The 12,335-nt window shown below is 46.4% G+C and overlaps 1 protein-coding gene across 3 annotated transcripts in view; it reads right to left on the reverse strand.

Annotated features, from left to right (window-relative positions):
• LOC138566062 (uncharacterized) overlaps window positions 1-12,335 on the reverse strand; it is a 208,994-nt gene that overhangs the window by 159,857 nt on the left and 36,802 nt on the right. For all 3 annotated transcript variants that reach the window (XM_069643096.1, XM_069643095.1, XM_069643094.1), the window contains exon 2: window positions 3,918-4,043. In XM_069643096.1, coding sequence (XP_069499197.1) covers window positions 3,918-4,043 — 126 coding nt within the window. The remainder of the gene's footprint in view (window positions 1-3,917; window positions 4,044-12,335) is intronic.

Below are 12,335 nucleotides of genomic sequence, written 5' to 3' on the forward strand. Positions count from 1 at the left end.
CCTCAGCAAAGCCATTTTAATAAACCAATGCGTTTATGGGGTTTCAGGAAGCAAGCAGTGCTGTAGAAATGCTAACGCTGAACTGAAGAGGGGTTCTCCAGGCTGCATGACTTAGTAACGGAACTAATCAACGCTGATCACGTCTCTGTGTGGGGTCAACACCAGGTTCAGTTCAATGCTCTCTAGCCATGATCAATTGTCGGCAGCCAACCACCACACCAAGGCAAATCACTTGGGATATCAGTGGTGGTGACACTTGTGTACACTTCCCCGTTTTATACATTATTAAACCCAAATCCGAAGCACCAAATCGTATACAGTCAAGATCTTTGAATTAGACAAGGGTACCACCAGCCGATGTCAGACCACCCCTATTAAAGGGCATCCCACATTAATAAGGGGTGGGATCTTCTTTGGATCTGGGTTTGTCCTCTTTGGAAGAAAACTGACGCAAATACATGAGAACGTTCCCACTCCGAGCACAAGCCAGTTCTTGGTGTTAGATATGATATGGCATTTATAACGCGCCTTTACACAAGTGATCTGCAAACATGTTAATTCACCTGAACTGTCATTGACCGTCCACGTTCCAACTTCAGTGGCAGTTTCACAAAATTTCCACCAGCCCCTGTCGCAATACTACAGCATCGCCATAAATCAAGTCAGAGCGAAAGGGCCATGGCAGCAATTCTTCAAATTCCGGTCGTGAGGCATTACCTGAACTCGATGCAGTCAGTGCTTAAAGTGGGCCGGGGCCTGTCGGGGCTGGGCCCCGGCAGTCTCCAAAAAGTGGGACTGAGCCAGGGCCCTGCCTGGGCCCCCCATCCCACACAACATTGGCGGGATGCATTATCCCGCCGCGGCCGCAGCCGCAACGGGAGATGCGCCCGCCAGTTTAATTTCAGGCTAGCTGACAGAAGTGCCAGCCAGGCACAGTGTCGCTGAGGCTGGCTGGCACTTCTGTCAGTCACTGTAACTTCCCTGATGACCCCTCATTTGAGGGGTCATCAGGGAAGTTACAGTTCCTTTGTTTGCCCTTGCCAGGTCACTGACCCTCAGCGAACCTGCGGGCTCCATGATCTAATTTGCAGATTAGATCACGGAGCCCGCGGGTTCGCAGAGGGTGAAAGACACCTCGGGCTCAGTGATCTACGCTCAGAGCAGATAGATCAGAGAGCCCGAGGCGTCTATCTGAGTTGGCAAAGCTTTATAAAAGATGCCTTGAATTGCATACGTTTCAAGCCATCTTTTATAAACATAGAAATATTTCTATGTTTATAAAAGACGGCTTGAAACGTGCACAATTCAAGGCATCTTTTATAAAGCTTTGTCGATGGACAAAGCCACCTCGGGTTTTGTCCGTCCTCAACGCTTTTGAAAAGATGCCTTGAATTGTTTACGTTTCAAGCCGTCTTTTATAAACATAGAAATATGTTATAAATGTCTATGCTTATAAAAGGTGGCTTGAAAAGTGCACAAACCATAGTAAGGTAAGCACACAAGTGTGCGTAAATTACTATAGTTTGTGCACTTTTCAAGCCACCTTTTTATAAACTTAGAAATACGTAACATTGGTATGTTTATAAGGCTTGAAAGGTACACAAACCATAGTAGTGTGCATACAAATATATAAATGCTCACATACATTTATATATTTGTTTGCGCACCTTACAATGATTTGTGCACGTTTTAGGCCACGCCCACAATGGAAGCCACGCCGCCAAATGAGGGTCCCCCCTCAATTTATTACCCCACTTAAAGCCCTGGATGCAGTGGTTCCTCTTGTGTATGAGGAAGATTGCCCCCTTAGCGTAGAGTACACGTCGGTCCGCGAGGTCTATGTTTCAGGATTAGGAACAGCAAAACAGTGGCATGCACACTGCTGGTTTCTCGGAAATTGATGTGAGTGCTATTGGCGAGCAGCGAACGCTGGTTTAATACATTCCTGCTGGCCAGACCCCCTGCCATAACATACGTTCACATATCGCATATGGAAATTCACTGAAAAGACAAAACGTTACCAGCGTAATTTTAAAAACACAGCGCACATTCTTAAATCGATTGCAATAAGCACAATTGTTGAAAGTGCTTAGCTCCTGCTTGGCCCCAAGAAGAGCTGGGTTACTTGAACACCTCGGCACACAGTAATAATGCTGAAATAAAATGGCTGCCTGGGGGAAAACAAAGGCAGGCTGGAGATCCAGTCACATCCTGCTGACATCACTAGCTGCATATCCAATCAGGTACTACTTACAGCAGAAAACACAAGACACCCACAAGCAAGTCCATGGATAATTGTAAAGCAATTTTACAAAACACGTATCTTTAACAGAAACTTCTTTATTTTGAAAACCAAATCAAAGAAAATATGTAACATAACTTAAAACATGCAGTAAATATTGTTTAAATCATCAATCAACTCAAATAACATTTACATAACATTAACAGAAGGCAGCTGCCATTTTGGACATATAAATGACTGTCAAATTCCCCACACAGTACAAATTCAGCCAAAGAGTGCAACTGACTTTTCATACCACCTGCACTCATTTTTTGTTCCTGAAATTGATCTGCTGTTCCACTTGTGTCTGTATTTTAGTAATATCATCTGTTGTGTGATTATGTTTGAAGTTTTTTGAGTATAGCGCTCCGCGAACCCTATTGACACGCTATGCGTTTAATCAAACAATACTAAAGATTCTGGCACAAACTTGTTGTGATTTCATATCCTCTGATGTCACTTCCTGGGGAGTCGCACATTCTGAATGCTAATTAGTCCCCATTGTTTTTGGGGCGTGTACCCTAGAGATGGCGGTAATTTGATGTATGCATGTGTAAATCGAGGCAGGGAGGTTAACACTTGTGCATTTTTGCAAGGACCATCACAAAGTATAGGACAACACTGCATATGGCACTATCGAATGAAAGCAGCCCCTTCTCAATGAAAAATCAGAAACAGTCCTGCCCAACTGCACATAGAAACACTGGCCAACAAAGCCAGTCATTGCCGTTCTTAATTTGTGATAATGGTTGTGGGGCATACTGGCGTGTAATGGCCACAACCGCAAAGCGTAGGAGTGCAATGAGGGAAATCACAAATGGCAACATGACTTTGCTTATGCCCCCAACCATTATCCGCCATATTAACACCGTCATTAGCATTCACTAATGGAGGTAAAGGAAATGGAAATGCGTTTCATGAAGAGAGTATTGTGTGAGCATCACTTCATGAAACTAAATGCAGTCCAAAGATGACAGCTGAGGAAAGGGCACTTAAAACTAAAGCCTTTTTCTGTTTCCATGATGACATGTTGGGCGAGAAAAGACTGGCCTTGTTGGAGATGGGGAGTTGTCTATTTAGGATGGGCCGTGGGCACAGGGATTTGGGTGTGGGGTGGGCTTGGAGGTAAAGTGGTGCCTGTGGCAGGGGAACACTTTGATGTTCGCCTATCCTTTGAACACAGGCCTTTCACCAGCAAATAATGCCTGTAATGTGCAAACACCGCTAGTCTGGAACGCGGGCCTCAGTCCTGATCAACATACATGTCTCGTTCACCATATCTTAAAGTACAGCACAGAACATAAGGACAAGTCTGTGTTTGTTCTCTTCAGGAATTTCAATGTCTACCCTATCGCTCATATCTATTTCCTACATATATTGGAGGCTTACATTTTTTTGCCTCTCCGTTTAGGACTTGTGGTTTAAACTGCGCGCCATTTCGATGATCTGTCTTCGATGGCCTTAGTCTGCCCTTAGCCTTCTGCAGATGTGCTTTTCGGAGCTATGGGTATACCGCACATTAGCACTGGACACTGCCCAAACGCGGGCTCTAAAAGTGGGTACAATACCCGGATTGCGCCTATGGCAACGGTACCCGTACTACTTTTTTAACCTCCAGTGACTTCACGGCTCTTACCAGGAATGCCACAGATCGGTGGCCTGTGTAGTAGGGTTGACCCGGCCTCCTTCTGCCTTGGCGCGCGTCTCGTGATGGCTGTTCACTGGCCTTCCTGCTCAGCACAGGCTTCTTCATGACAGCAGTCTGCAAACAGAAAAACACAGTACAGCAGTTACTTAGACAGACCATCACTAGACTGCCTTTGCCGATCACTCCTCATCAGTTCCGACTGTGAATGACTGGGGACATCCGCTGGGATTTGGGATGCTAGAAGCAGTGCTTTAAATGAAAATTATTTCAGGGCGTGGCCTAATATGTCTGACTCAACTTCAAATCGAAATGAGTCAATGAACCTTCAAAAGACGTGGGCCAATTTAATTAAAGGCGTGAACTGCCACTCAAGTTTTTGTACCTCAAAGCAAGGGGGTGAAACTATTTAAAAGAGTTGCATTAAATTAAAATTAATATGCAATTAGAAAATCTCCAAAATAAAGATATTCAAATATAAAATAAAAAATGAAAATAGGTCACTGCACCATGTAATCAGTCCCCCAGTTATTTTAAAAGAAGTTGATGGTTCTTTAGTGTAAATTTAATTAAAACATTGTAAAGACAATAAAAATGTGTTGTAAAATTCAAACAATGTATTATCTATATTGTAATTTCCCTTTCTTTTACATAACATCCTAGTTGCAAATGTCTTTAATGTTGTGATTCCAAGCCTGGCCTATACTGACATCTACTGGCAAAGAGCAGTACTGTCACCGATTTTTTTATTTACATTAGCACTACAGTAAATCAGGTCTAGGAAGTCAGTTGGGGACAACATTTGGAGACTGCTAGGACTGAGCCCTGCCTAGCCCTGGCCAACTTAAAGCCCTGACCATATGTGACTGCTGGAACATGACAAGAAGTGTGAACAGATCTCAGGTTCCAAGGCAATGTCTTAACAGCCTGGTGCTGAGGGCTGCTCTGATCTCCATATGCGAGAGAGTCAACATGTGTGTGGTCCATGGACAGTGCAATTGTGTGATGCAGGAAGGATAGGCTCTAGATGCAACGGCAAACAGCCGCAGGTGATGCGTGTGACAACGACGCCTACCGTGGGATTCTCAGTCTTGTGGATTCCTTGTGGCGTCCTGATCAGGCAGGCCTGGCGGTCACATGGTTGATATCAGGATTCCCAACAGGGCCTATTCAGGCTTTGCAATGACAGCAGTGAACCCCAGGAGATAACAGAAATACCAAGCACATTAAATGAGATGAAAAAAGTGGGCATACCCTACTAGGTCATTCATGAATATTTATTCTAGGCTGGGCCTGTGGCGCTTGGGGCAGAGCTTTCAGTGGCTCATTGTCTATTGAGCAGCGCTGCAGCAGGATTTAAAATCCTGCTGCCGACATGGACCTGCGCTACCCTTTCTCCAATGGCCACTGGGAGATTTCGTGCTCCTCTCCCCGCTGAGGGCTGGTTTACCCCTCCTCTCCAGCGATGAATGTTTCAATGCCTGGCAGCACTGATACATATAAAGGGCCGATTTAACACATTCATATCTCACAAATCAATTCTGAGGGCTGCTAAAAGGAAACCCTTTGCTTTGTTCTACCCAAGAAAAGATGTTTTTAAATGTATGTTTTTTTTTCTTTTAGGGACAGTAAATTGGAGTATGCTTCGTTTTTGAAGGGTGTGGAATTAGCTTTTGTGGGGCCAGAGTTAATCTGTTTTGGTGGCTGGATGTGTGCCTGTGGTGGCGTAACAGAAAATGAGGCGGGCCCCCTGAGAGCCCTGCTGAAGACCACCCCACCCCGAGCTCCTCCAAGAAGCGTATGCTGCACCACAGACTCTCGGGCCAGCCTGACCCCCCACTCGTGCCTCATGCATGATGATCACGCTGCCGCTGCGGCGTGATAGCTGACGGCGCCAGGTGAAAGGTCTAAGGTTTTGAATTTCCCATTTTATATCTTACACCTTACACCCAAGTGGCACCTGGGACCCAAGTGTTCCCGATGCCACTGTGTGTGGCTAGTAACATTACTATGCAAACAACACTAGCAGAGGCAGCTTTTGATGCCAGGGTCTCGGGCGGCTCATGAGGGGGCACTGGCATTGCAAACGAATCAAGGTCATTGGGGCAAGTGAATGTCTTTAGTGCCGGGCCATTAGCCTCTTCAACAACTTAGCACAAACGAGCAAGCATAGCAAGAGAACCTTACCATAATGTTTTGCAATGGTGCACCAGACAGCATATTTTCTTTTAGAAAAATGGCTTACAAGGCCATACAATTTACAAAATATTGTGTTTATTTATTATTGTGTTTATTGGTTAAATAAAACCGTATTTGCATTTTAAAAACACAAAAAACATATAAACATAGATGATGCATTAATTATCCTTAAAAACACATAATACATACAGTCGTCACATTATTCTTAAAAATGATCTTAAATAATAGTCTTAAAATACCATCAACCTAAGTTGTTGATTACTTCCTTCTATAAATAATAAACAGTAACATTCATGACTGTTGAGCATTGAGTGGTTGGCAGTGGCAGCAGTGGGCCCTCTGAATGTTTCTTCAGTGTTTCCTCCTTGGAGGCGAAAAGATATAGCAGAAAAGCAAAGCTACCAACTAAAACAGTCAGTAACGTGCGGAGTGCCACGCGGCGTGAAGCATTTAGTGGTTGGCAGTGGCAGCAGTGGGCCCTCTGAGTGTTTCTTCAGTGTTTCCTCCTTGGAGTCGAAACGATATAGCAGAGAAGCAAAGCTACCAACTAAAACAGTCAGTAACGTGCAGAGTGCCACGCGGTGTGAAGCATTTAGTGGTTGGCAGTGGCAGCAGTGGGCCCTCTGAATGTTTCTTCAGTGTTTCCTCCTTGGAGGCGAAAAGATATAGCAGAGAAGCAAAGCTACCAACTAAAACAGTCAGTAACGTGCGGAGTGCCACGCGGCGTGAAGCATTTAGTGGTTGGCAGTGGCAGCAGTGGGCCCTCTGAGTGTTTCTTCAGTGTTTCCTCCTTGGAGGCGAAACGATATAGCAGAGAAGCAAATCTACCAACTAAAACAGTCAGTAACGTGCGGAGTGCCACGCAGCGTGAAGCATTTAGTGGTTGGCAGTGGCAGCAGTGGGCCCTCTGAGTGTTTCTTCAGTGTTTCCTCCTTGGAGGCGAAACGATATAGCAGAGAAGCAAAGCTACCAACTAAAACAGTCAGTAACGTGCGGAGTGCCACGCGGCGTGAAGCATTTAGTGGTTGGCAGTGGCAGCAGTGGACCCTCTGAGTGTTTCTTCAGTGTTTCCTCCTTGGAGGCGAAACGATATAGCAGAGAAGCAAAGCTACCAACTAAAACAGTCAGTAACGTGCGGAGTGCCACGCGGCGTGAAGCATTTAGTGGTTGGCAGTGGCAGCAGTGGGCCCTCTGAATGTTTCTTCAGTGTTTCCTCCTTGGAGGCGAAAAGATATAGCAGAGAAGCAAAGCTACCAACTAAAACAGTCAGTAACGTGCGGAGTGCCACGCAGCGTGAAGCATTTAGTGGTTGGCAGTGGCAGCAGTGGGCCCTCTGAGTGTTTCTTCAGTGTTTCCTCCTTGGAGTCGAAACGATATAGCAGAGAAGCAAAGCTACCAACTAAAACAGTCAGTAACGTGCAGAGTGCCACGCGGTGTGAAGCATTTAGTGGTTGGCAGTGGCAGCAGTGGGCCCTCTGAATGTTTCTTCAGTGTTTCCTCCTTGGAGTCGAAACGATATAGCAGAGAAGCAAAGCTACCAACTAAAACAGTCAGTAACGTGCAGAGTGCCACGCGGTGTGAAGCATTTAGTGGTTGGCAGTGGCAGCAGTGGACCCTCTGAGTGTTTCTTCAGTGTTTCCTCCTTGGAGGCGAAACGATATAGCAGAGAAGCAAAGCTACCAACTAAAACAGTCAGTAACGTGCGGAGTGCCACGCGGTGTGAAGCATTTAGTGGTTGGCAGTGGCAGCAGTGGACCCTCTGAGTGTTTCTTCAGTGTTTACCCCATGGAGGCGGATCAAGTAGCAGAGAAGCAAAGCTACCAACTAAAACAGTCAGTAACGTGCAGAGTGCCACGCGGTGTGAAGCATTTAGTGGTTGGCAGTGGCAGCAGTGGACCCTCTGAGTGTTTCTTCAGTGTTTACCCCATGGAGGCGGATCAAGTAGCAGAGAAGCAAAGCTACCAACTAAAACAGTCAGTAACGTGCGGCGTGCCACGCGGCGTGAAGCATTTAGTGGTTGGCAGTGGCAGCAGTGGACCCTCTGAGTGTTTCTTCAGTGTTTACCCCATGGAGGCGGATCAAGTAGCAGAGAAGCAAAGCTACCAACTAAAACAGTCAGTAACGTGCGGAGTGCCACGCAGCGTGAAGCATTTAGTGGTTGGCAGTGGCAGCAGTGGACCCTCTGAGTGTTTCTTCAGTGTTTACCCCATGGAGGCGGATCAAGTAGCAGAGAAGCAAATCTACCACATAAAAAAGTTAGTAACGTGCGGAGCGCTGTGCAGAGTGGAGCATTGAGTGGTTGGCAGTGGTCGGCGAGGGATCGGCGAGGGGGAGGCACTGAGCTTCATTCCTTTCAGAAGACACACCTAGGTAACCACTTGTGTTTGCCCCTTCAGGCCGCCTACTTGTCTGTCTGCTATGTGTTTGTCCTCCGCTTGTGCCGTGTCAGTGCAATCTGAAATCTGCCGATAAACTGACATCGGCGATCGTTTTTTTACACCACAGCAGTGCCTTAAGTGGCACTACAAATCGAGCCGGGGCCCATCGAGGGGGCGTGGCCTAACAACGGGGTCTTGATGGGCCGTTAGGCCACGCCCCCTTGACGAGCCCCGGCTCAATGGGCTACTGGCACCCCTGCGTAGAGATTAGCACCCTCTCCCCTATGGGGGAGAGGGTGCTGATCTCTGCATTTATTTTGTATAGGCCTGCCTGGCAGGGGACAGCGCCTCGCCTATTCAGCCTTATTGGTGGTGCTGACCCTCGCCAGCTGGGGAGGGGCAGCGTCACCATTAAGGCTGAAAGGGTGAGGCCACTGGAAGCAGAGGCCTTTTTCCTAAAGACTGAAACTCCCGCGAATCCGTGGGAGCTTCAGTATTTAGAAAGCAAGGCCTCTGCTTCCAGCGGCCTCACGTTTCTCCATAATGGTGGCGCCGGTGCAACGGGCATCCCTTGTTTAAAGGGATGCCTCGCAGGTGCGGCGCCACCATTATAGCTGAAAGGCATTTTTTTCTGAAGCCTGAAGCTCTCGCGAAGCTCTCGCACACGAGCGAGAGCTTCAGGCTGTAGAAAAAAATGCCTTTTCGTGTAGTGGCTGGGGCTGCCCGGGGAGATTAGTGGGCCCCGGCTTGGCCCCGCCTCAAAACGAAATTTCGGAGGGGCCTCGGCAGGCCCCGGCCTACTTAAAGCCCTGCACCACAGCAACTGCCTGCACGCATAACTGCACTACAACAGTTGAGATACTTCGGATTTAATGGGACCTACCTGATCCTGATTGTTTGTAACAGACCATAATACCAGGGAAAAATATATCGGGGCCGTTACGCCGAGACTGTTGGACGGCCCTCTTCCCTTGATCTGTGGTTTGTGGGTTCACGTACTTTGGAGACTGCAGGAAGTCCCTCCTTTGATTGGCAGCTTCTCCCCCATCTATATTTTCTAAATAATTGGACAGTTGTCCCTGTCCCTCAATTCCCGCTCCCCCGCCTCTTACTTTTATCTTGTGCCAATTTTGGACTTGTTTTGAACTGTTTGGAACCAGTTCTTTTTTTACTTTTTAAAAGGTTATTGGTTTACCCGTTCTTATTTCGTCCCTTTTATAGAATGCCACGTAAGGGCCTCAGGAGTCAATTCACTACTGAAGACTCAATCAATCATGAACAAATCATGGAAGAAAGCATTTATGCTGCCCCGCAGGCTAAAGATTCAACCAATGAAACCTTACTCTACTTTACTTTACACATTTATACTGCGCAGCCATAAACGCATGGGTGTGAGGGCGTGGACAAGACTAACCAGAACACCGAACAAATAGCTGTCCCAGGAAGCAGGAGGGACAGAAACGGCTTAAAGGCAAAGAGGAAACGGACGCTAATTAAAGAGCAGGGTCTTAAGCTCTTTTTTGAAGGTGCTCAGTGAGGATGGATTTCTTAAGTGACATGGCAGAGTATTCCAGAGCGTAGGAGCCACGCAGAAGAATGCTCCCGCTTGGACTTTCTTGGTTTTGCATCTGGGCTGAAAGAGAAGATTTTGATTATTAGATCTTAGGTTTCTGTGGCAGTGTTTTTCCCTGATGTGCTTTTTAAGATAGGGGGCCATAGTCCCCATGCGACACTTGCAGGTGATGACCAGCATTCTGAAGAATATTTGCGCCTCTACAGGAAGCCAATGTAGTGCCTGTCGTGCTTCCGTTATATGAGAGCGAAAAGAAAGACCTGTTACGACTCTCACAGCTCCATTTTGTACAACTTGAAGCCTACTGATGGGGCTTTGCTAGCCCCCACCAGTAGGCTACAGCAGTAGTCTATTGTAGAGCTATAATAGCTTGTGCAATTGCCTCAGCATTCTGTTGGGAGATATACGGTCTCAAATGAGCCAAAAGTTTGATGTAATAAGATGCAGATGCGACCGTGCAACCTACATAGGCCTTCATATTCAGTGACTGATCTAACACCGCTCCCAAGATTTTCACTTTCGGGAGGGTGGGAATTTCCACGTCCCCCAACTGGAAGTGTTTATATGCAGGGTTTAGTTTGGCTAAAATGTCAAAAAATTAAACCATGGACAGAAATATTAGGCTGATGACGAAATATGCATCGGCTTCCAGGAAGATCGTATAGTGGCAGCCCTAATTCATAACTTGTGGGAAGATACCCCCAACCCTGTCGGATTGGATTTGTCCGGATTGGATGGTACCACTTCATGTCCGGCTTGTGTCGGAATGCCCACACATTGGAAGGAGCAAAAGACACCGAAGGGTAAAACACCAGCAAAACAATTAAACCTCTTTTCCCCAATTGCCGGGCAAAAAATATGAATTATTTAGGCAAACAAACCTGCACAAGTACTGAAATAAAATCAATAATCACGGTGAGGGGGGTCGCTAGGCTGGAACACTCTATGATGAACAAGGACATACGGATGCCCAGAGACACCGTAATACATGATCTGAGCATTATAGAGTTTGCTGACCTCACAGTGGAAAATAATATAATCAATAACTTAGATTCAGTGGCTCACAGTGTGGTACAACAGACATGTGATGCATTGATTGGGGGGGTCTCCTACGGAGCAAACTTTATCGATAAATACACAAGGAAAAACAATAGTGGCTTAGAGAAAGGGGCCTCATCCCGGATGCTAATGATGAACACCAGGACTCTGAAGAGGCAGCAGTCCACCATACCCTCAGGGAAGCAGACGAGAGAATCCGTTTAACTCAGCCCACAGTCTCAGCACTGAACATGGTTCTTAGCTCGTTCGTTAATTTATTTGATAATATCTGGGCCGAAGTGAGAACACATACTGAATGAATGACAGAAATGTATAAAAGAATGCAAAGCCCGGAAAAGAGCTGTGTGCCACTGGTGAAACAATGGACTTGGGTTGAAGGGTGAAGCTCCCCCGACTTGGGTGTGCCGGATGAGGTGGTAACACGAAATGTAGAAATTGAGATTGTGAATTCTTTTGAGGGTCCCTCTGTAAACTGTGGCATTATACATGATCAAGTTGTTGCTAGTGCCGAGCCAGATATTATAGATCTGACCCCAGATGAGACCCTTAAGGGAGAGGATAGGTATAATACAAACGAAAATGGGTATAAGGCCAAGAAAACTAGGAATGCTAAAAACATCAAAAAACGTAATACCCCCTCTCGTAAATATTTTCGCAATCTCACTATGCCTGAGTCAATGGCTAAGGGTGGTAACAGAAGTAATGGCTGGCATAGAGTGATGACACCAGTTCTGGAAGAAAGCGTGACAGTTAGTTTCCCTGAAGTGAGTGAGGATGCCATTCAGGTAGGAAAGAGGCAGCCAATCACTTGTACCAATGATCACAACCCTCGAGAGAATGATGATGTACAGGGGTTACAATGTACGAGGGTTGAGACCAGGATTCAAACAGATCCTTTAGTGGGACCCTATGCAGATAGCCCAAATTGTATGGTTGTCGGCCATGGAATTACACCAGGTGCTCTGAAAGGTGGTGGGATCCCAACGTCTGTTTAAAAAATAATAACAGTTAAGTTGGATCCTTCAAGGATGGTCTTAGATTTGGCCACTGGGGTTACATCTCATACAGAGCATACAGAGTCCGAGACTGAACAGTTATTCAAGAAATTATATTATCCGGACATGTCTTATAATCTTTCGGGGCAGGCAGCAGAAGGAGATCCTCCTTCCACATGTGGTAACCCCAGAGCAATTGGTAGTA

This window comes from Ambystoma mexicanum, chromosome 2p, assembly GCF_040938575.1.
Source record: "Ambystoma mexicanum isolate Mex_15411 chromosome 2p, UKY_AmexF1_1, whole genome shotgun sequence".
Lineage (NCBI taxonomy): Eukaryota > Metazoa > Chordata > Amphibia > Caudata > Ambystomatidae > Ambystoma > Ambystoma mexicanum.